This window comes from Poromitra crassiceps (genome assembly GCF_964638095.1).
Source record: "Poromitra crassiceps genome assembly, chromosome: 2".
NCBI lineage: Eukaryota > Metazoa > Chordata > Actinopteri > Beryciformes > Melamphaidae > Poromitra > Poromitra crassiceps.
In genome coordinates this window covers 553,587-578,699 of record NC_139624.1, presented here as the reverse complement: position 1 = coordinate 578,699, position 25,113 = coordinate 553,587, and the positions used below count along the sequence as shown (strand labels likewise).

Below are 25,113 nucleotides of genomic sequence, written 5' to 3'. Positions count from 1 at the left end.
TAGTAGCCTAGTAAGTAGTATTATTGGTATTATTATTATTCACAAAAAAGTTACATCTAGCTGTAAATCAACATTAATCTGGTATGTGTTTACATCGAGAATAATTTCTAAGTGTTTGAAAACAGTAAAAAAAAAAGTTGAATTATACGATATAGAATAAACAGTGGAACGTGTGATTTTGTATCATATACAGTCTAATCAATCAAAGACAACTCTGACAACATCTGTCTCCCTGTGTCTGCTAATAGTGCTGATGCTCCTGACACTGTGAGAAGACATGGCAGCAGAGCAGCCCCTGAGCCCATGGGTGCCCCCAACAGGGGAGGTGAAGTCACTGCATGAAGATGGGCTGGAGGACGAGCTCAACAGCTGCAACCAGGAAGTCATGGACAGTCATGGAGACACGCCCTCTACAGAGTCCACAACCACCAGTGATGGGTAAGGCCATCAGTTGGGTATGACAAGGTGTAGAACTCACCATACATTATCGACAAAGTGATTCCAATTTTCATCATTCATGCTCTACCTCCTGAGCTACAGCCGCCCCACATATATCTGCAAGCCCGATTTTAGCCTGCTACATTAGGGTGGGCTGGTAGGGGGCAACTTTGGCGGTAGGTTGCCAGAGGTTGTCGGTTCGGGGATGGGTTGCATTACAGTAGTTGCATTATATATAAATCATATCGTATAAATCATAGATTATTGAAAGATATTCCATATTCCAGACTGAAATGTTATAACAGAAGTGGAGTATTGGCCAGAATGACATGAACATTTGGACACTTATTCAGCGGGTATTTTGCATGTTGCGTTCAGGTGCACTTTTTTGTGTGCAATTCCATCGCGGGCCACACAGGGGGCCTGCGGGCCCAAGTTGAGTATCACTGGATCACGGGTGTGCAGTGGTGAACTAACTAACGGACCACTATCCCCCTGTGTGCCAATCTGTGCAGCGAGGAGCCATTTTGCCGGATCTGCCATGAAGGAGGGGGTTCCGGGGAGCTGCTCTCCCCCTGTGAGTGCGCGGGCACCCTGGCCATGGTGCACCGGGCCTGCCTGGAGCACTGGCTCACCGCCTCCAACAGCAGCCACTGTGAACTCTGCCGCCACCAGTTTGCACTGGAACGCCTGCCAAAACCATTCACTGAGGTACAGCAGGGGACAGCCATGTCTGAACCCCCATTTGTCTTTTGTATCGACTTGACAAAGGAAAATAACTGAGCGCTTTGGTCGTGTCCCCGACCACTGCACACCTGTATGCAAAGCAGCTACAGTTATCAGGCGGTTGTGGGTAATGTAAGGTGACTGACACTTTGAAATGGCAATGAACAACTACTTTTTGCAGTAACTAGTAATCTAAGCAATTACTTTTAAAATTTGGTAACTCAGTTAGTTACTAAAATAGTAACTGGGTTAGTTACTAGTTACTTCATAGGACATGAAAATAACGAACAACTTCAGAGGCTAATGACCTTGGAGCCTCCCCAATAAGTGAATGTTCAATGCCACACAAGACAATCGAAGCGGACTTTTAAAAGTAACGCAAAAGTTACTTTCCCTAATAACTAATTACTTTGGAGTAACTAGTAACTTTAAAGTAATTAAATTACTTTTTGAGAGAAGTAACTAGTAACTATAACTAATTACCAATTTTCAGTAACTTGCCCATCACTGGCAATGAAGCACCTGGCAGTTTGCCATCTTATCCAGTGTGCGTTCAGAATGATGTCAGTTAACATGATTTGTGCATCCAATTTGCGTTTTTTTCTGAATGAGAATGAGGACATGGGCTTCAGTGGGAGCAGTAGCTCGGCTAGTTGCTGCCTTCACGTTGCAGAGCCTGTTGCTGTTAACTGGGCCGCTTTTCCCCCAAAGCCACTTAGCTTGAGAGGCAGATTAGATGGTGTCTCCTTCCCCTGCCGCTCTGCACAGCACAGCTATTAGGCCTCCTCCTCTGCCTGTAGCATGGGTAGCAGCTCCAGCTTAATCTGCTGATTAACAACCATGTGCTCACACTCTCTCTCTCTCTCACACACACACACACACACACACACACACACGACAACTGCAAGTCAAATGGCCACTAGAGGCTGGTTTCAAAAGCGAGTAACTCCCCATATCGAGAAATTAATGACTAATTCTCACTTGATTTATTACTTCATTAAACATCTCAATCACAATTGTTTTGACTGTTGTGAAGCACTTTTTTTTTTTTTTACATGTATTGAAAAGTGCTATAGACGGTTTTAACTTGACAACAAAAACATTCTAAATTGAACCCCCGCTCACTTCCTGTTGCAGTGTTTGCTATGGACATAAAAGAAAAAAAAACATTCAAGTGCAGGACTGACCATTCCGTGAAAACCGTCGAGCAGCGAAAACAAAAGTAACGATGTCGAGTGAATATTTCTGCAGTTTGCCGAATGCTGAGAAAAAGGAAGTGCTGTGGGGTTGCGCTCTGGTGAAAACCGTCTATACAAATATAATTATTATTATTATTATTAAACTATAAGTCCCAATAGGAACTTTACAATCTTTTGTTTGGGTTGAACTACCATTATGTTTTCTTGTATCTGCTGGTAAGCACTGTTCCTGTTCCTCCTCCTCCTCCTCCTCCTCCTCCAGTGGCTGTGTTCTCCGTCCGTGCAGCAGCAGAGGCGGACGCTGTGCGGCGATGTGGTGTGCTTCCTGTTCATCTCGCCGCTCGCCAGCCTGTCAGGGTGGCTGTGTGTTCAGGGAGCCATGGACCTCTACCTAACCAACGCCATGGAAGCCCTGGGTCTCCTAGTCCTCACCGTGGCCCTGTTCACCATCTACATTTTCTGGACAGCGGTAAGCCGAGGATCTATGGTACCAGTTTTTCATGTACAGAGTGATAGGTCAGTGCATCAGCTGTGTCTATATGATGCACAGAACTACTCACTCCACCATCGAAAAGCGGTTTTGCTTAGCGCAGAGGTTCCCAAACTTTTCAGACCAAGTACCACACGCACCAAACCAAATTTCCCAAGTACCACTTCCCAAGTACCACTTCCCACTGTGGCTACCAGCTGTTTTTTCCTCCAATAAAACAAAATCACTGATTTAACCATACAATAAGCATCAGAAAGGCCAAATACCAGTAGGCTACTGTTGCCAGTCAGACCGCAAATAACCAACACATAAACAAATAAAACTCATATTTGCCAATAGGCTGATGGCAATCAGCAAGGCTCTCGAGTACCACCAGGTGGAGCCTTGTGGACCACAGTTTGGGAATCACTGGCTTAGTTAGATTAAAGCCCCAATCAGTAACTTTTTCACCTTAATATAACAGCTTTTTAGTCATTGAAGATGGTAGCCTACAGTGACTTGTAACAGGGAGAATGTCACCTCTATTGGTCACACACACCGCCCTCCAAAGGCCTCTCCTGGGACTAAGCATTTTGGTGCCTGCGTCCCGGAGGCAAGATGCACGCATGCGCTGTGTTCATGAAAACAAGGAAGTAACTCAGTGCGGATTTGCTACGAAAATGACGTTTCACGTAACTATGGATTATTATTTCATCACGTGGTGAGTAGGCTACCCGATGTCACAACATGTAGGCTACATAGAGCTTTCTGCCGCTGTGTTTTGTTGACTTTGAATGGCGATATCGATATCGATACTATTGCATGCAGAGGGCGCAGTTTCCCCAATAGCAAAACTTGGAAAAGTTGCTGAATGGGGCTTTAAAGCATGAAGCAATATTGGTTGCCAGGTACTAACGGCATTTCATGCCATCCATCTTTTCCCAGGTATCCGTGCGTTACCACATGCATCTGTTCAGGACGTGGAAACAGACGGAGCAGATAGTGAGACTGCAGGTTCCCCTGCCACTACACACCACCACACACGACCACCACACCTTCTGCATCAACCTCCTCAGCAAGGCCACCAACAAAGAGACGATGGTGTAGGCCGAGTCCACCACCACCACACACTGCATATACCTCAACACAAGCTGAAGGCGGCAGCAATAAAGATTTGGAGGGCACTTCATCTGAACGCGTCGTTGGAATTCGAGCCAAATATTACGACAGGATATTGAAGAAAAATACGTCGGCCTTTTACAGTCTTTTTTCTAACAAACGTTTGTTTCATAAATCAAAGCAATGAGCGATTGTGTGGAAGGAGACCGTTTTTTATTTCTGTTAACTTCACTGCCAACAACCTTTAAAAAGATAAGGACTAAAAACAAGTCTTAGCGTGAAGAAGAACTGCGATATGAGATTACCATGTGACACATGTCTCCAAGTCAGAAGATTGTCCCCTTGAAAAGCGTGGACATTTCAAAGATGTAGTCCTGGAACCTGCAATGACAATGAAACCAGAGCTAATCTTGCTGTGACGATCCGTTCTTTTCCTTTTCTCTCATTGATACCGCATCAAATGTTTCACATTAGACTTGCTCAGACATTCCTACAGACACAATTGGCCGTGTCTGTGTTGGGAAGCCGGTGGAGTTATGTGTCCTGGTTGTTGCACCAGCGCCTCCTCTGGTCGGTTGGGGCGCCGCCTGTTTGGGGCGGCAGGGCAACTGGGGGGGGGGGGGGGGGGGGGGGGAAGGAATCGCGTTATCCTCACGTGCTACGCCCTGCCGGTGAGACGCCTCACTCTCAGGTGAAAAGAAGTGTCTGGCGACTGCACATGTAGCAGAGGAAGCATGGTGCTAGTCTACAACTCTCCCCAGATCGGCAGAGTGGGTGGAGCAACGGCCGGGACAGCGAGGGGAAGTACAATTGTGGAGAAAAGTCTGGGGAAAAAAGATATATACATTTCCTTTCAGTGAACGCTTCCATCAAATGAAAATCTGTTCCAACTAGGCAAGTCTAGCATCTACTGAACAGTGCAGGGTGCTTGAATTGTAAAGAGTGAAATAACCAAGTTGTACCAACTGTTGTTTTTTGAAAACTTTATTAATATGTATACATTTTAATTTATTTTGCTCAATGTCACCTGACAATGGCAACATGCAAAGTAGTCAAACTTTTTTTTTTTTTTTTTTTTTAAGATGAACAGTAATTAATTGTTCGTATAAGAAGACTTGGTATGTTTTGTTTGTCATAACTGACATGTTTCAACTGCTGCCTACATGTTGTCTCATACCTGGGATGCAGTCCACCATAAACTACCGGGCAATGGGGATCATGGTCCTACAGACCAGGACCAGGACCAAACCTACATAAACCAGCCATAGAACACGTCACAGTAGCATCACGTGACGTGTTTGAAGAAGACGGCAGGAAGTCAGCAGTTGAAACATGTCAGGTATGACAAAAAATGAGACCTCCTGTATACCGGCAAGGGCAACAAAAGGCCGGAGCAGGAGATCCGCAAGTTGGTCACCAACCTCACCTGTGAGAAGGTCACCTGACTAAGGCTTGAGAGCCTCTACATTCACCCATAGCCATTTAAATTAAATTAAACAAAGTTATTCACCTTCAATGAGAATTTACAGTAAAATATTGCAGTACACGTTCAACTACTCCAAGCAGAGAGTTGGATCCGGATAGCGACAGGACACCAGTTTCCAGGCCAGAGACCAGGTTTCCCAGGTGGAGGTGGAGGTCGTTGAGGGGTGGAGGTGGGAGATGTTACATCACCGCACAGCTGCCCTTGGAGAGATCCTGAGGAAAACACAACGTGCCAAGTGAACACATTGAACAAACTGCCATCGTGGGACGCATGCTGTCCTATCAAGAACAAAGCAGTTCTTACGGAAGTGGTCGTTAGCCATGCAGCCGAGGGAAAGCATGCCAAATAAGCAGTTTTATCAGAGTGGGTTGCTATTGGTGGGCAACAAACAATATGCTGTTGTCATGTGGAAATCTCACTAACTCCAAGTTAGGTGAATTTCATGGTGAATTTCGTGTTTTCACTTGAATTGTAGTTCCTCTGAGTTCAGAAAATTCTATGACCTTTCAAAACTCATTGGATAAACTGAAAAATGCACGACTGTTGAAGCCGTTTCTTAGTTTGTGAAAAGTTCTGGATATTTTCACCTGACAATGGCAACATGCAAAGTAGTCAAACTTTTTTTTTTTTTTTTTTTTTTAAGATGAACAGTAATTAATTGTTCGTATAAGAAGACTTGGTATGTTTTGTTTGTCATAACTGACATGTTTCAACTGCTGCCTACATGTTGTCTCATACCTGGGATGCAGTCCACCATAAACTACCGGGCAATGGGGATCATGGTCCTACAGACCAGGACCAGGACCAAACCTACATAAACCAGCCATAGAACACGTCACAGTAGCATCACGTGACGTGTTTGAAGAAGACGGCAGGAAGTCAGCAGTTGAAACATGTCAGGTATGACAAAAAAACATACTTAGTCTTTTTTATACGAACAATAAATTACTGTTGTTAACATGCAAAGTAGTTTATAGAGACACTGCATGAAATAGGCCACGCCCATCACGGGGGAAATCGCTCCGTTCACTCCCATAGACCAGCGTCATTAAACATAGCTAAAAGCTGTTGTGTGGTGGGCTGCGCAGACAACAAATGTAAAAAATCGCCAGTTAAAGTTTTTTTGTACTCCCGAGCAAAACAAGGAAGCCATTGAGAATTGGCGAGAAGAAAAATGTGGATCTAGCTGTCAAGGAAGTAAGTTGGAGTGTTCATCTTCCGTATATGCGATCTTTTTGTGCAACACGCGACCATGCACGCGACATAGGAGAACGCCAGGATTGGAAGGGGGGTTTCTGTTTTCCCCCGTTTTGGGTGTGGTTTCTGAATGATGACATGCTCCGCAGTGTCTCTATACCAAAGAACTGAACTTAGTTACACCAAAAGGGACATTGCTTTAGAGCAGTGGTTCTCAAATGGGGGTCCGGGGACCCCCAGGGGTCTGTGGCACTTTGTAAGGGGGTCCGCGAAAAGTTTTCAGGAAAATAAAAATACAAACTTTTTTGTGTGCAAAAGCTTCAACGAGAATGTTTTATGCTTTAAATATAAAATGGTTCATGGATTACATTATAATCTAACAAACCTATAAATGTAAAAGTCGTTACCGTGGAAACAATTAAGCTTAGCCCAAAATCACAAATCAGAATGAGAGGGTCCCCGGTATATTTTCTATCTTGTAAGGGGTCCTTGGCTGAAAAACATTTGAGAACCTCTGCTTTAGAGCAGTGATACTCAACTTGCGGCCCGGGGGCCATATGTGGGCCGGCCCGCGATAGGGTGCCGGGTGGCACCCCAAAAATTTTCCAATTCACAATGACAACTAACCTTAAATAAAGTTGGACTGAGCTCCAGCTAAATTGTCAAATATTGCCACCTGTTGGTCGCTCAGTCACTTAACTAACTTAACCTGACTAATACAGTAACTATTCTGTGTGCACAAAATTGTCAGACTAAACTCAAGCTGGCACCCCCAAAAAACTACAATACGCTACCGAAAAATGTATATTATTATTGTTTATTACCTGGCCCCTGGTCTCCTGTCATTTTGCAGAAGTGGCCCCCGAGCAAAGCAGGTTGAGTATCCCTGCTTTAGAGAAACTCTTCATGTGCTAAATATATTAGACTAGACGTGTTGAGACGACACTTCATCTGCTAAATATATAGAGAGCCCCAGGAATGAGTCCGGAAAACATCGATGGGATGTTAAAAACTTAAAAACTCATGAAAGTGGTCCTCATGTGTGAAGATTACTGAACACTGGTTCGCATTTGATTAAGCTTGCATTGCCTAGAGCATTGGTTCTCAAATGGGGGTCCGGGGACCCCCAGGGGTCCGAGGGCACTTTGCAAGGGGGTCCGCGAAAAGTTTCAGGAAAATAAAAATAAACACTTTTTTGTGTGCAAAAGCTTCATAGTTGAATGAAAATATGTTATGCTTTAAATCCAAAATGGTTCATGGATTACATTCTAATATAACAAACCCATCAATTTAAAAGTCAAGCACGTTACCGTGGAAACAATTAAGCTTAGCCCAAAATCACAAATCAGAATGAGGGGGTCCCCGATATATTTTTTATCTTGTAAGGGGTCCTTGGCTGAACAATATTTGAGAACCTCTGGCCTAGAGACCTTATTTGAAGGATCGCGCCAAAAACCCATTCAAAAATCGCATAGGCAGAAACAGTGAAGAACCAGGAAGTCCGGGACTTCCGCGTTCTAACTACAAAAATACGTCATACGGCTCTCTATTTAGCAGCAATGTGCAGGAAGTCAAAGCAGGGGAGGGGAAAGCGCAGGCCTCTCCTCACCTGCAGCAGCCAGACTGTTTCTCTGCACCTCAATACACAGAACAACATTTCTTTTTTCTCCTCTTGGGCTTGGTGGTGCAGAGGACAGAGAGAGGTCAGAGGTCACTTCTCAGACACACTGCAGTATATCTGTGCCCGTTGACTTACGGTGCACTTTAGAGTTCACGTCGGGGTTATGGATGGCTTTGTGTGTGTGTGTGTTTACCTGTCTGCTGAAGTGTTGAAGGTCACTGCCCGCGACGCACTCTTCGTCAAACTCCAGGTCGTCTTCCTCGCCCTCTCTGCCCTGCATGCACACCACCCTGCGCTCCGCCATCTCCTAAAGGGCGTTAGATCAATCTCTTGGTTCATTTCATCCCACATCTTAGTTAGAGAAGATCCGAGTAGGACTGGGCAATATATCAATATCGATATCGTGATATGAGACTAGATATCGTCTTAGATTTTGGATATGGTAACATGGCACATGTGTTGTCTTTTCCTGGTTTTAAAGGCTGCAATAAAGTAAAGTACAGTAAATGGTAGGGGTGCTCCAAAAAATCGATTCTGAAAGGATCACGATTCTTAATGCCACGATTCCTGGATCGATTCCAAACTCCCAAGAATCGATTCTTAAAATCGTTTAAAAAAAAAAAAAAAAAAAAAATTTTTTACAGTGCACCTGAACGCAACATGCAAGATACCGGCTGAATAAGTGTCCAAATGTTCATGTCATTTGTGTACTGTACTGCCACGGTGCCACCACCTCTTGCACTTAAGAACTCTGGTTAATGTATTCCCCCCAAAAGTCTACAGATCTCCCCCAGCCTATAAATCCATCTTATCTGAAGAACATAAGGGGGGAATTCCCCCCTAGTTTGCAAAATGAATTTAGGCCCTGACTGTAATACAGAAGTTGAATTTGAAGTTCAGCATTAATACATTTGTCATTTTTTGTCTTATATTTACCTTTGTGTGTTATTGCAATATAAAACTATATAATTGAGAATCGATTCTGGAATCGAGAATCGTTGGAATCGAGAATCGATTCTGGAATCGGATCGTGACCCCAGGAATCGGAATCGGATCGGATCGTGGCTTAGCCGGATCGGAGCACCCCTAGTAAATGGGGGCACGGTGGCGCAGTGGTAGCGCTGTTGCCTCACAGCTAGAAGGTCCTGGGTTCGATTCCCGCCTGGATGCTGTGGGTGACTACTTTGGATCCCTGTAAGTGACTAATGTTATACTAACAAACACGTTCCACGTGTTGATATAATAATATGCATGGCCAAAACAGGACTGACTTGGTGCTGCTGTCTGCTGTCCTGCACTACCTAGCCAGGTAGTGAGATGCAGCTGTAGTTACCTCATGGTCGGGGTTGAGGAGGATCACCCTCACGTCAGTGAGAGGGCCCCAGCTCCTGTGGCCCTGGAGGACCAAGTCATCAGGGTGGGGCTCCACCTCTGCCCCCGCCGCCCAGATCTGACACACACACACACACACAAAGTTCGGTTGCTTTGGTTGGTGGTGATTCAAGTGTTTTAACCATAATAATACAGTATACTGAAAATGTATAGCAACTCTAACACTACCTTTTTTTAATCGTTATGTAACAAACTACTCACAGTGAGTGTCTGCCCCGCAGCCAGTATATAGTTAGGGGGAATGTGGAAGGAGATGTCACCTTCGTCTTGGTAAGTCCTCCGAACTGACCAGCCACCTAGTGGCTGTTCCTGAGAATGCAGGTATGAGAACACAGGTGAAGGGGGTGGGGTCAAACAGGCATCCAGAGATGTTTCAAGATAATGCCGAGTAGAATTAATCATTAATGTTCTGAATTAATAATAACAATCTGTTTTAGATAAGTCCTATATAAATCATTAATTATACAACCCGTATCTGAAATCAGAGCGTACAAAGTAGCCTAGGTAAACCCAGCCCCCACGTGACCTGCTCTCTCAGTTCCCAGTCACTAGCATAGTGACTGGGAACAGGTCTGAGAGCAGGTCACGTGGGGGATGGGTTTATTCAGGCTACGTACAAAGTGCTTCACATTAAAACAAAGAAAGTTATAGACCAATGGAGATTTGATGAAAACAATTACATTAAAACTAGTCTACAAAAATGCTAACGTTTAAAATACTGTATGCCACTAAATTAACTGCCCCCCCCCCGCTCTGTATTATGGTACATAACTAACTGAAGTGAAATTGTGACTTAAAAATATATATATATATTTTAATGATTTAGATATGTGAAACCATTTTAAATTGCATAGTAGTGCAGGGTGAAAACACACACCCAAAAGACAAACTGTGAAGTCAGAATCTTACAGCCTCAGAGTTGTTCTTCAGCATGACGTAGTTCCCGTCCAGGTCCACCTCAGCCACGCTCACAGGGCCGTGTTCTGTTGAGTGTGAGGACATCTTGCAGGCAGGCGAGCTGCCGGAGGTGCCCGGCTCCAGTTTGCGTTTCCTCCCTTTTAGCCTGCGAACGCCACGTTCGTGGACACAAGGCACCGCCGTCCGCTGAGAGGGGCTGGACGACAGGTGCAATCTGGAAAACAACACGAGCAGAGATGGATTATTACAAGCACTAGGCCCGGACTGTCTGCCACACTGACCTGCTTTCAGCTTGCATGAACCTGCATCCAAACAGACAAAGAAGAAGAAGGAGAAGATCCACGCAAAGCACCTCCGGAGGAGGAGGTGGTCAGAAACACACTTGGGCAAACGCAGTGCATCTCAAATCCACATAGGAGGTACGTAAACAGAAGGCAGGCAGCACATTGCCAGGATACCTGCAGTACAACGTGATTACTGACCATTTTATACTGGGTTCCTAACTTCCTACACATTTTCAAATTAAAACATGCCATACTTTTTACAGACCTTGATTTGATTTGTTTGGAAGATATTTTTTTGTCTGATTTACACAGACAGAGCTTGCCCCTGCTACCTAGGTCATATCATTGATTGTATAGATGAAGATTGTTCTTCACAGCGACAAATATCTCAATATTTTTCCAGGCAGACCCTATGCTCCTGACTGGATTTGATATTGGTCGGTATTTGATATAATGCACACTGACAGTGGTTGGGTAATCCCTCTAATTGAACAATATTCTTCATATCAACAAAAACCGAAATCAAAGTGGCTCTACAACAACATAAAAGCTAGAGATTATGCGTCTACCGCACCTGAACCACAACATTTTCCATACTTTTGCAGACATTGCCCCCCCCCCCCCCCAATTCCCAAACTATTCAAGACCTGGAAATGATCAAATTGATTTTCAATACTTTTCCAGACCTTGTGATTGTGCGTGAACAGGTGTCTTGAGCGCTTCCATACCTCTGCTCCTCGGCCTCCAGCATCTTCCTGTAGGCATTGATCTCCATGTCCAGGCCCATCTTCACGTCCAGCAGGCGCTCGTAGTCCCCGAGCAGGCTCAGCATCTTCTGGTGAATGCTCTGCACCTGCTCCTCCTTCTGACGGGACCTCTGTTGCCACTGCTCCCGCTCGCCGTCCCGAGCAAGCTCCAGCTCCTGGACACGCCCCTCCAGCACCGCTTTCTGACAGAGGGATAGGGCTGTCAATCCTCCTCTATAATCAAATTCCATTTTCAGCGCTTTATTATTTTAATATTTTATTTTTCTCTCTGTTTCTCTGTACCTGATATAGGCTTAAGCCTTAATGCTCATCAGCATGTTGTTGTTATGTACCGTTCTGTCCACTAGAGGGCAGTCCAACCGTGCCTCATCCTCCTTCCCCTTCTAATTGATCATTTCTGCCGTAGGTTTTCCCTCTAGGTCGCAGCCGCAGCTCGTGCTCACCCCGCCATGCCAACCCCCTCTCCGATTATAGGAGTGAGTTTATGTACCGGTATAGGACTGATGATTTTGTGCCTTCATTCCTGTGATTTTATCCCATTTTTATTCCCCGTTAGTGCTCATTTTAATTTATTTATGCTGGTTGCTACTCCACCCTCTGCCGATCTGGGGAGAGCCGAAGCTGGCTCCATGCTTCCTCCGAGACATGGGCAGTTAGCCAGCCGCTTCTTTTCACCTGACAGGGGAAGCTTCACTGGTAGGACATAGCATGTGGGAGGATCACACTATTCCAACGAGTTCCCCTCCCTCCGAACAGGCGCCCCGAACGACCAGAGGAGGCACCACATCAGCGACCAGGATATTGCATGTTTTGGTGAGGGGTTCCTATATGAAGGAAACCCCCAGGGGGCACGGGGAGAACATGCAAACTCCACACAGAAAGGCCCTTTTGACGACCCCACCCGGGCGGTGGGCACTCGAGGACATGCGGAACCTGCGTCTTATGTAGTTTCCGTTTATGTCTTGCGTGATGAAGACCTTCAATCAAGAAAACAATTCAAAGTTTTCTCTCGCTGCTATTTGAGGCAACCAAAGTGCGAAGTTGCCTAGAGGAAATTTTTGATTGATCTTGCTTTGTTAAAAGAACTCTTCATATGCAAATTATGTTTTAGGGGTTGTGATGGACTCATTCCCCCCCCTCCCCTGCAGTCTGCCTACCCCTCTCTGGTACTGCTGGAGCTGGGAGCTGAGGGTTTCCAGACGGAGCTTAGTGCTTCCCAGTTCGTCTCTGGTGGCCGATGCAGCGTCGTTCTTGTCCAACGCAACCTGCTGGGCATTCTCGAGCTGGAGTACGGAGAGCATGCAATGCAAACACCCTTTAGAAGAGAACATTTAAAAGCATTCTAGTCTGCTATTTCCAGACAAACATTGATTGCGGGTGTACCTTGACAGTGTAGGTCCTCTCTAGCTCGCCTTTGTACTCTAGGATCTGTCTCTCGTGGTCCTGGCGGAGTTGTTGCATTGCCTCACAGAGTTTGCTCTCAAACTCTCGTCGTCTTCCCAAGTCCACCTCCACGAGACGGCTGTCATGACGGCTCCGGAGCTCCAGGATCTCCTACATGAGCACACACACACACGATACCGGTTGGTCATATCTAACCCGTCAAGCCTATGGCGTCCGGGTAGTGTAGCGGTAGTTTCCCTGCCTACCAACACGAGGATCGCAGGTACGCAACCCCGTGTTACCTTCCGGCTTGGTCGGTTGGTTTGAAATTTGGGGTATGAAAGGCCTGCCGTGCGTTACCTGCTCGCTGATGTTCCTCTGGAGATCAAGCTGTTCTCTGAGCGTCTGCGTCTGGTTCTCCAGGTCCACCTTCCTCAGCAGCTCGGAGTTCAGCTGGTTCTTGGTGTCCGCCAGACCAGCCTCCAGCTGGGGACCACACACGCACACAGACACAGGAGTGGAAGCCATTATCTTGTTTGTTTCCCTGCCGAGACTTAACACATGCACGGGCTTGTGTGCATGTGCAAGCACGGGCTTGTCCGTCTACTAACCGTTTAACATACCCCATCTAATATTATTATTGTACGTCAATAACGTCATCACTTCAAAGAACCAACACGGAAATTATCTTTCCCTCACCTGGTTCAGCCCGGGGTAATCAGTGCACAGCAGCGCATAAATCAACAACAGTCCAGGTTGAGTGGTGACGTGACGGGGAAGCCTATGCGACACTGTGTAGTTCTGGATTAGCTTAGCACGAGCTTTTTACTTCTAGGGCTCGCATTTACGCTTCAAAACTCATGAAAGTGGTCCCCATCTGTGGAGATTATCCGGCTGAACACTGGTTCGCGTTTGATTAAGCTTTCGTTGCCCAGAGACCTTATTTGAAGCATCGCGCCAAAAACCCATTCAAAAATCCCATAGGCAGAAACGGTGAAGAACCAGCTAATCCGGGACTTCCGCGTTCCGACTACAAAAATACGTCATCCCTGGGGCTCTCTATTAGATCAGCCCAGAGCCTTGTGGCCTTCGACCTGAGTTGAGCCTGCCTCCTGGCAACCTAATTGCTGTTATTTTGGTTTATTTTATCACTTGTATCTGTTGCACTTTGTATTGCACTTTGTTTGGTAGCAGTGTATTTTATACTTGTTGTCTCTATATTTTTTTTTAAATCTGTGACACACTTGTCGGCTACTTGTCGTTGTAAATGTGCTCTATAAATAAAGTTGACTTGACAGAAATATTAAGACAGACTTATTGTGAGGTAGGAAAGTTAGCCACCGGGTTCCGTTCATACATTTTCCAGCTGGCCCTGGAGGTCAGCAACCTCGTCGGCCAGACTCCTGTTCTCCGCCAGTAGCTTAGTGTACTTCATATTCTTGGAAGTCAGGGCCGCCTCCATATTCCTCCACTGGACCAATGCATAAGCCAGGTCAGCCTCCTTCTTCTGGCTCCTAGTGAGGGGGGAAACCACCATCAACAAATAGGATTCACTACAGCAGGGAGACTTGACCCCCCCCCCCCTCCCCAATAGCTGTTCTATCTTGCATTGCACCAAACTCCATTCACAAATCTGGCAGTTTAAAGCTGCACTTGCTCAGCGACAAGGTAACATACAGTACATGGTAGAACATCACTTGAGACTTTCATTATGATCCGTTAGGAACCACTCCTCAATTCAGCACACATCTAATCCACTAATTAGCACTTATTTAATTGTCATTTAAACTTTAAATCTTTTCCCATCCAAATACTAAGTGATGAGCAGCATAGTGGCTCACTTTCATGCCAACAATTCAGATTGTAGTACTAGGTAGATGTAGGTACAGTATGTATGCATGTATGCATGGATGTATGTACAATATGCATGTATGTAATGTATGTATGTTTATTCTTTCCAATAAACAAGGCGTTGTTTAATTGTCAGAATGTGTTGTATGAAATTTGGCATGATGTGCTCTCCATAGGATACAAATCACAGCACATTTCAGCACTAAAAGAAGACTACTGATTCTACCTGATCAACGCTTCTTCTCTCAAGATAACGGTTGTTCTACTTTACATCCATGTATAGGTGTTTCACAATGATTTGGAATTGCAGAGTGATGAAATATTTTCTATGGAAAAGGACAAAACACACTCATGTAGTAGATGGTATGAAAATGATGGTATGAAAATGCACATTTACAAGTCAATTACAACTTTATCTATGTGGCACTTTTGGTGATAGTGGCCCTCGGGTCATTCAGTGTCCTGCGTGCCATGTTGGGAATCCAGACAGGGCCATTTGGAGAGTTTATAGGACAATTACAGTAACGGGGTCAACATCAATATTGATCTTTTACAGCTTTTAAATGTGCTGTAGTCACTGCTCTGTGCAGTAGGCCTACCTCCAAAAAGTTTCTGTGTGATAGGGTGATTTGCAAATATAATATATATAATATATAGTGAAATATAAGGCACGGCTGGCCTAGCAAAATTATGTTATGATCTTTGGCAGGAATGCGTGTATATATCTCTGATAAATTTGTAAACCTGAAGCTAAAGACTCTTCATGTCATCAAGACTTTGATGTACTGACCCAGCAATTAAAAGAAGACAAATTTAGAGTTTGAGTGCTAGAAACTAGAGATTTGCCCTTGCACTTGGGCATAAGTCAAGATACTCGTGTTCAAAAATGGACTCAAGTGTTGCAGGTCAGAAATACCTTTAAGTGACTGTCTTGAAGTAAACTGATCTTATCCCGGTAGTATGAAGAGAATACAAAACTGGTAGGCTAATCTAATGTTGCCATTGCTTGTCAGCAGTAGAAAACTATTTGTTTTAACTGTCTGGCTTTACATTCACTCGGGGGCTGATTTAAAAATGTTATTGGGGATGGGAGTGAGGGTTTTATTTGAGTTCTGTCATTTTCTTTGTGGATGTTATGTGTGTTGATTGATAAAAAAAAAAAAAAAAAAAAAAAAAAAAAAGTCAGACCTACCTGGTCTGAAGCTTCCTGTGCTCCGCGCTGAGACCCCCATAATCGATCTGCAGGCGGGCCTTCTCCCCGGCCATGCCGTCCAGCGACTTCCTGACGTCGGCCAGCTCCACCTCGTACAGCCGCCGCACGTTGCCCATCTCCCGGCTCTTCCACTCGTCTTTCTCCTCCAGCTGCACCAGGATGGAGGACCTCTCGCTCTCCAGCTCCTGGACCCGCTGGATGTAGTTGGCCAGGCGGTCGTTGAGGAGACACAGCTCGTCCCTCTCTTTCCTCCGGGACTGAGAGGTGGGGCTGCGGCTGGACGGTGGAGGCATCGGGGTGCCGCGGCGGCTGGACGGTGGAGGCATCGGGGTGCCGCGGCGGCTGGCCGAGCGGCTGGGGCGACTGCTGGAGCCTAGGGCCGGAGTGGAGGTGGCAGAGGCCATGCTGCTGGGCACCGCAGTTCTCAGCAATCAAGCAAACGTTTCAAAAGTAGGCTATAGGTACTACAAAAGGCAGTCCGCTACCCACCCGATCAATGAATCAAACACACAGAAATGCAAACCCAGGCCACAGCTGCAATCAAGTTTAAATTGATTTGACGAGTTGACGCACTGCCACTGAGAGGATGGACCGCCAAGCCGCCCAGAATGAAACAGACAACTTCCGGAGTGAACGTTCAAAGTAAAAGCAATGTTGAATAGCTACAACCAGAGCAATCTAGTACGAACTGAACATAATATAATCTGAATATATAAACAGTAACAGAAATGCATGTATTTTAAAAAAAACATTAATTTATGCTGCCAGTCAATTAAATTAGGCTATACTAATACAAATGTAACGTAGTTTAAATCCATATTTAAATACACATTTATTTTGAAAGTAGAACTTCCGGTATTTTCCTGTCTACGTCTGTCCGGCTTGACTTTTAGTTTGGATCAGCTGGGATTCTTTAGCGATCAGCTCATGATGACTGGCCAAAACCCCATAGCTGTCACTTCACAAGACCCCATTTAAAGGAGAAGCTATTATTTTCTCCTTTTATCCTCGTATAATAATACAATCCCCCGCTATTAACACAATCTGGGTCAGTCAGCAGCCTGTTCATGCGTTTTTCACTTACCACCCAATTTGTGTCTAAAAGGCAGGAAGTAACACATGTTACATTATGAGGGTCAAAATATTGTAACGTATCCGTTATCTCATGAGGCAGAGGCTTCTTGATGGTACAAGGGTCTTTATTCACAGTTAGTTATATTACAACTCTCAGCGGTTGTCACGCTCAAAGCTAGCAGCTTTCCCTCCAAGTCGTGTGTGTGGACTGACGCGCATGCTCAGTTCACTCCAGAAGTATCCCCCCAGCATAGTGTTCCCCCAATACAACACTCCCACACATCAGTTCCTATCTGCAGTCGAGACACTACCAATGCTCACCCCTGTATGTGTACTGCTGATTCGCTACATACTCCCCGCCCAACAATAAGGTCAACGCCCACGTTGAGAACACATCACACACCCCCTTGTACCAAACATCTTTTTTTTTCTTTTAACAGCTTCTTTTTTTTCAATCACAGCATGTTGCCCTCTCCGACTTCCCCACATCATCTCCCCCACAATATCTCATGTCATGCACCTTTTTTTTTACTTTCTGTTACAACAATACAACATCTCCAACCACCATCTCCTCTTTTTTTTTTTTTTTTTTTTTTTTAGTACAACTCAAAGTTGTGGAATCGTCCTGGAGCCCTTGGCTCTCTCCGTGGCCGTGTTAGTCTCTGTGAATCTGTCTGCGGGGCTGATCCCACCTGCAGTGTCTCTGGGCTTTCACGCCCCTGGGTGGGGCCCGCCCGGTCATAGCCGGACGCCCTTCTCTGTGGGACCAGAGTCCTTCTTTCAGCCGGTCTAGGTGAAACCGCCGGGCGGCCGAGATCTGGGGGAAAGGTGCACCCCCCCCGGTATGGGGCCAACCTGTCTCTGTGGAGTACCTTCCTGCCACCAAGTGGCATCTGCACTCGGTACACCACTTCCCCCATTCTCTCCATGACCCTGCATGGGCCTGTCCAGTGACAGTCCAGTTTAGGGCTACGCCCTTTTTTTCTCTGGGGTGTGTACACCCAGACCAACTCCCCCCCCTGGAAATGATTTCCTTTTGCCCTCACATCATAGTTCCTTTTTTGTTTCATACCTGCTTTCTCTAGCTGGTCCCGAGCGAAGTGGTGAGCGGACTCTAAGCGATCTTGTAGCCTCCTGGCGTACTCTCGCCCTGGGGGAGCGTCCAGTGCATCTGGTGGCTTGCCGAACGCTATTTCTGCTGGTGTCCGCAGTTCTCGACCTAACATGAGCAGCGCTGGGGTGCAGGAGGTGGACTCGTGTGTGGCGGATCTGTAGGCCATGAGGATGAGCGGCAGGTGCGTGTCCCAGTCCCTCTGGTGTTCCTCCGTGAGGATGGCCAACTGCTTTTTCAGCGTTCTATTGAATCTTTCTACAAGGCCATCGCTCTGGGGGTGCAATGCTGTGGTCCGTGTCTTTTTAATGTTCAGTTTCTCGCACATGGTGGCGAACACTTGTGACTCAAAGTTTCTCCCTTGGTCACTGTGTAGGGTCTCTGGTGCTCCGAACCTACTGAACATGCCGGTTACTAGTGCGTCGACCACGGTCCCCGCCTCCTGGTCGGGTAGTGCGTACGCCTCTGGCCATTTTGTGAAATAGTCCATGGCGACCAGGACGTACTTGTTCCCACTGTCTGAGCAGGGAAAAGGTCCCATCACGTCTACCCCTACCCTCTCCATGGGGGCTCCTGCTGCTAGCTGTTGAAGCGGGGCGCGAGACTGATCTAACGGGCCTTTGTACGCTGCGCAGAGGTCGCAGCGTCGACAGAAGTCCTGTACGTCTCTCCCCATCCTCCCCCAATAAAACCCTTGTCTGATACGGCGGAGCGTTTTGTTTACCCCGAAGTGCCCAGCCCCTACAGTTCCATGGCAGCTCCTGCACACCTCCTCCCTCAACGTTGTCGGCACTACTTTCCGCCACTTATGCTCTCCTGTCGCTGGCTCCTTCCAGGACTTCATCAGCACTCCGTTACTCAAACTCAGGGTGTCGAACCCCGCCCACAGCCCTTTGGTTGTGTCGGTGGCCCCTGCCACCTCTTCCCAGGGCGGCTTCTGGCCCTCTTCTACCCATTGCAGTACTGGTGACAGCTCTCTGTCGTTTTCTTGGTGGCCCCTCCAATCCGCTGCCTCTGCTACCCGCAGCGTCCTGCACACTGGCCCATCCCCTGTGTGGTTAGGGCAGATCCTAGCTTCCTCTTGGAGCTCTCTCTCTCTTCCTTCTCTCTTTTCGCAGTACGTACACCCTCTCTCTGCACAGGGTCGTCTTGACAGGGCGTCTGCGTTGACGTGGCGCGCCCCTGCCCTGTGTTCTATCGTGAAGTTGTAGTCTGCCATTTTCTCTAACCAGCGGCACACTTGTCCCTCCGGCTCTCTGAAGGACCATAGCCACTGCAGCGCCGAGTGGTCGGTCCGTATGGTGAACCGTGGCTGTCCCAGGAGGTAATATCTAAAGTGTCTTAGTGCTTCTACTACGGCGAGGAGCTCCCGGCGGGTGACGCAGTAGTTACGTTCTGCTTTATCGAAAGTCTTGCTATAGTACGCCACCACCCGCTCCCCGTCCGGCCCCGCCTGGGACAGCACGGCTCCCATACCCCCATTGCTGGCATCAGTGTCTAGTAGGAACGGCAGGGCGGGGTCTGGTGCTCTAAGCACTGGAGACTCGGTCAGTGCTTTCTTGAGGGCTTTGAATGCTAGGTGGCATTCTGTCGTCCAGTGGAAGTCTGCGTTCTTCTCTTTTAACCTGAACAGTGGTTCCGCTATTTTAGAAAACCCGTTCACGAATTTCCTGTAGTATGCGGCTAGCCCTACGAAGCTCTCAAGTTCGCCTTTGTTTCTGGGGGTGGGCCACTGCATGACCGCCTGAGTCTTCTCTTCTAGGGTGCGAATGCCCCCCGCGCCGATGCCATGCCCTAAGAACTCCACCCTCCTCTTCAGGAAGTGGCACTTGTCTGGGTGTAACTTTAGACCCGCCTCTGCTATCTTCTGCAAGACTTTTCGTAACGCCCCCACTGCGGCCTGGAACGTGCCCCCGTGTGTCAAGATGTCATCTAAATACACGACGCATTCGGATCGGGGAATGTCTCCCAGCAACTTCTCCATTAGCCTCTCGAACGTTGCTGGTGCGTTGCACAGCCCGAAGCTGAGTACTCGAAACTGCCACAGCCCCTTCTCTGTGCGGAAGGCGGTCTTTTGCTTGGCATCGTCGCGGAGGGGCACCTGCCAGTACCCGCTACGGAGGTCTAGGGATGAGAACCAGGATGACTCTCCCGCGGCGTCTAACAGTTCCTCTATGATGGGCATCGGGTATGCGTCTTTTTTTGTTACTTTGTTCAGCCCCCTATAGTCTACACAAAATCGCATTTTGGTGCTATTTTTCTTTTTCACCAGCACTACCCCCGACGCCCACGGGCTGTCTGATGGCTCAATGATCCCCGCCCGCAGCATGTTCTCTACAGCTTCGTTCGCTATCTCTCTCCTCGCCGCTGGGATCCGACGGGGATATGACCTGACGGGTCGCGCCCCCTCCGTGTCTATTTCGTGTTCCACCAGGTGGGTACAGCCTAGCTCATCATCTGACATGGCGAAAATGTCTTTATATTCCTCTAGTACCCTCCACAGTTCATCGCTCTGCTGTGTCTCTAACCCTTCGCTTTGGCGTTTGTGCAATCCCCTGAGCATCTCTAACCTCTCTCTCTCCCCCTCTGCCTGTTGCGCTGGCTGAGGGCAAGTGTTTGGAGGTGGGCTAGGGGTGGGGCTTTGTGGAGGGGCTTGGTCTGCTGGGTGGGGCTCATGCACTACGGTGACGCGATATACAGTGATATTATTTACATTAGCTCTCTCCTCTGGAACGGTGGGAGGGTGGCCCATCTGGACTACTGGCCCCCCTGCAAATGTCAATGTGCTTTTTCCTAGGTCTACTGTGCATTTGTTTAGCGTCAAGTAGTCTTCCCCTAGGATGCAGGGTCCCGTCATTTCTACCACCCACACCGGAAAGTCCACTGTCTGTTCTCCCACTGTTATCATTACGTGCCCCCTCCCCCTCATTGGCATCAACTCACCGGATACTGTTCTTAGTAGTTGTGCTGCTGGCTGCTCCAGGCGCGTCCCCTCGGGCATCATGTTGACGTTCACCAGCGTTGCCGTACACCCCGTGTCCACCAGGGCGGCGCAGTATCTCCCCTGTATGTAGACTGGAACATGGCAGCCGTTCATCGCGCGCGGCCCGCTCTGCATGCTGACAGCTCCGGCGATGTCGTCTACTTCGGGGCCCGGCGGAGCCCCACCTCTCCGTTGCTGTCGGTGGGCCCCCTCCTGCGATGATGTGGCTACGGGGACTGTGGCATCGTAGACCCGTCTCGTCCCATCTGGACGGGCCCTGTGCCGTTTCCCTGGTTCCACGCTCTCCGGCGGCAGTCTGCTTCCCGATGTCCGGGGCGTCCGCATCCCCAGCAGATCATGTTCCCTCTGGCCCAGCTGTTGTTCCGCTGAGTGGGCTGTCGAGCGGGGTTGGGCTGCAGGGTCGCTCTGCGGAGCAGTTGTTCTGTCAGCTGTTGTACTGACTCGGACAGTTCTTTCACCCTGTCGCGCTGCTCTCTCACCGTGTTGCTTTGCTCTGCCCAGGCCGTCTTCCACGCTGGTTCTTCTTGTAACTGGCTCTCCGCGGCCATTCTGACCACTGGGGCGGCCTCCGTTATGCTGCTGCTCTTGTCCCAGCCTTCTACTGTCTCTATCTCCAGTGCCAGCCCCAGCGCTGCTCCCAATGTTTTCGGGTGTCCCAGCGTTACTTTCTGGCTTAGGCTCCGTGGCTCGATGGCCTGGACAAAGTAGCTTAGGGCTAGTCCATCCAGCGTCTCCGTCGGTAGCTGGCTGTATGCGCGCCGGCTGAGAGTCTCAATGTCCGTTGCCAGTGCACGTAGTGACTCACCCTGTCGTCTGCGTCTGTTACACAGTTCTGCGGCTACGATGGCCTGCTCCTCGCATCTGCCGAAACGTCTCTGCAGGACCCCCATCACCACATCCCAGTCCTTTGTATCAGCTATTGCCGACACGCACGCTGTAGCTTCGCCCTCGAGGGCCATGACGAGGTAGCTGGCTCTCTCCCTTCTCGTCCAGCCATTCCAATCTGCAGCCTCTGTAAACTGTTTGCAGTACGCCTCCCATTCGACTTTACCGTTGAATTTTGGCGGGGTGATTTCCTTTCTTCCCCGCCGCTCGCCGTCTTTTGCCGCCTCGACCCGTGTCCCGTCTTTGTCCTCGGGCCGTAGGCTGGCTCCGCTGGTCTGTGGCACAGCCTCCATGGCTACAGCGGCAGTGTCAACCCGCTCGATCTTCACTCTCACCGGTCCCGGTTCTTCCGCTCCTTCTCCCGCCTCGCTAGCTTGCCTGCTAGCTCCCTTGGGCTGCGGGTTAGCTTCCGTGGCTACGGTGCTAGCTCTGTCTGGCTCGGATTTTATCTTCACCAACCCCAGGCTTTCTGTTGTTTTTCTTTCTTGGATCCCTGTGGTAGCAGCTGCGTCTACCCAGACATCATCCTCCTCGGCCGGCTGGTAGTCTGCCCCGGCTCTCGCCTCTCTCGCCTCTCGGTTGAGCCGCTTGCGCTCTTTCTTCAGGAACTTGTTAACCATTTCGCTAATCTGGAGGCAATATTCACCGTTTAAACTTCTGACGCCAGTGTAACGTATCCGTTATCTCATGAGGCAGAGGCTTCTTGATGGTACAAGGGTCTTTATTCACAGTTAGTTATATTACAACTCTCAGCGGTTGTCACGCTCAAAGCTAGCAGCTTTCCCTCCAAGTCGTGTGTGTGGACTGACGCGCATGCTCAGTTCACTCCAGAAGTATCCCCCCAGCATAGTGTTCCCCCAATACAACACTCCCACACATCAGTTCCTATCTGCAGTCGAGACACTACCAATGCTCACCCCTGTATGTGTACTGCTGATTCGCTACAATATATTTCTCTACCATGGATGTAAATATACATCTAAGTGTATGGGCATTGTGTAGTAATATTAACATTTTCCCATTATATTATTATTCTACATAATGTATTGTAACGTATCTGTGATACGCCAAAGAACGGAGAGTTGTAGTTGGTACAGGTTCTTTATTCACAGGCTTCTTTAGCTCCTAGCAGCTAGCTTCACAACGCTAGCTCTACACACAGCAACCATCTCAGCTCGCTCCATAGCTAGACTCACCCCGGCACAGCGGCCGCTGGTCCTATATACCCCGTTTCCCCTAGGAACGCACCCACACACATTAGTTCCTAGCTACAATCTAGACACTTCTCTTGTACATCACATTACAGGTAATACCTGGATTACCCGACACGTTACATACTCCTCACCCAACATTAGCTCAATGCCCACATTGACACCCACAACCCACACATATCCCCCTGTACCAAAACACACCACCCCACAACATTTTGTATTCCCCCAATTTGTCTCTTATTATTTCACTACTTCTTAATTTTCGTTCCACCACCACCATTTGCATTTCTTTTCATTCCTTCCTCTTTTCCCATTCCAATAGCCCTTTTCTTTTTTTACACACATTTTCCATTTAACTCAATACCCATCACATTGACATCATTTCTTTCCTCTTTCCCCATTCATTTAAATTCACCCCACATATCATTTCAGTTCGACAATAACCCCAACATTTACATAATTCTTTTTCCATTACCTTCATTTAAACCTTTTTTCTTACTCACATTATCCCACTTCTGACACCAATGTAACGTATCTGTGATACGCCAAAGAACGGAGAGTTGTAGTTGGTACAGGTTCTTTATTCACAGGCTTCTTTAGCTCCTAGCAGCTAGCTTCACAACGCTAGCTCTACACACAGCAACCATCTCAGCTCGCTCCATAGCTAGACTCACCCCGGCACAGCGGCCGCTGGTCCTATATACCCCGTTTCCCCTAGGAACGCACCCACACACATTAGTTCCTAGCTACAATCTAGACACTTCTCTTGTACATCACATTACAGGTAATACCTGGATTACCCGACACGTTACAGTATGTAGGCTATACAACTTTTTTTTATTCGATATGGTTCCATATAGGCTGTTGCAAGTAGGCTACATAACACAATGCAAACAATTCTTGGATTTTTTTTAAATTATCAGTATGGTGCAGTTTATAATCTTTATATCCATGCGATCGACATGAGGTCAAGTGTAAATTTAAGTTAGAAACTCGTAATTATTTTAAACTTATATTAATTTCCTAATTCCAAGTCAAATGTACGGAGTCATCAAGATGATGATTTGGACCTGTGATGATTTGCCAGGTCGCCCTTGTAAATAAGAAATTGTTTTTAAAGGAGAACTTACCTCCAAAACACTTTTTTTCAGCTTTTAACCAATATATATGACTTTGAGGGTGATGTGTGAAGAATTCTGGTCAGAATTTCCACATTTGACACCAAACTGTTGCCATTTTACCATTTGTATCATTTTTCAGCAGCATACCTGGCATAAGCGCCCTCTAAGGGTGTAACACTGCTTTTTTTTTTTTCTCAAATGAATGGGAGATTTGGTACAACCTGACGTCAGGTTGTCCCCAAAGACTATGGGATTTCAAGATAATTACTCCCCTACCCCCCCTGTACCCTTTCGGCTCCTCAGAACTCCAAGCCTATTTCTATTGAAGTTTGCTCTTAAAATACTGAACCAAACGTCGTCAAAGTTGGCACATGTCTTAATTATAGTTAGTTTCCTGCTGAATGTGTCATTACTTTATTGATATCTTACCTGGATGAGCTCGAATGATGATGTTTATATTATCAGTCCGAGTTGCAAGCACTGTCTCCAGCCCAGAGGCAGGCGGGAGAGAGTCGTACTGTAACATGGACGAGCCCCAAGCTCCACGGGCGCGCGCAGCAGGCCAGCAGCAGCTGGGCTCTCTGAGAGCAGAGAGAGCAGTCTGATATTTCCGCAAACAAATATGGTCGCAGTTTAGCGCACAT

The 25,113-nt window shown here is 47.4% G+C and overlaps 2 protein-coding genes across 2 annotated transcripts; one reads left to right on the top strand and one right to left on the bottom strand.

Moving 5' to 3' along the window:
- Positions 1 to 277: 277 nt before the first annotated feature.
- LOC310791587 (E3 ubiquitin-protein ligase MARCHF3-like) lies at positions 278 to 3,939 on the top strand (the record flags this gene model as incomplete). Its single annotated transcript, XM_083653254.1, has 4 exons — positions 278 to 438; positions 927 to 1,149; positions 2,626 to 2,832; positions 3,778 to 3,939. The coding sequence occupies 4 exons, from the start codon at positions 278 to 280 to the stop codon at positions 3,937 to 3,939; spliced, it is 753 nt and encodes a 250-aa protein (XP_083509380.1).
- A 1,677-nt stretch (positions 3,940 to 5,616) lies between these two features.
- LOC310791576 (lamin-B3-like) lies at positions 5,617 to 16,467 on the bottom strand (the record flags this gene model as incomplete). Its single annotated transcript, XM_083653243.1, has 11 exons — positions 5,617 to 5,649; positions 8,449 to 8,562; positions 9,589 to 9,705; positions 9,849 to 9,956; positions 10,557 to 10,779; positions 11,578 to 11,798; positions 12,774 to 12,899; positions 13,000 to 13,170; positions 13,360 to 13,485; positions 14,357 to 14,513; positions 16,043 to 16,467. 11 exons carry the CDS (start codon positions 16,465 to 16,467, stop codon positions 5,617 to 5,619), a joined length of 1,821 nt encoding a protein of 606 aa, XP_083509369.1.
- Positions 16,468 to 25,113: the final 8,646 nt, after the last annotated feature.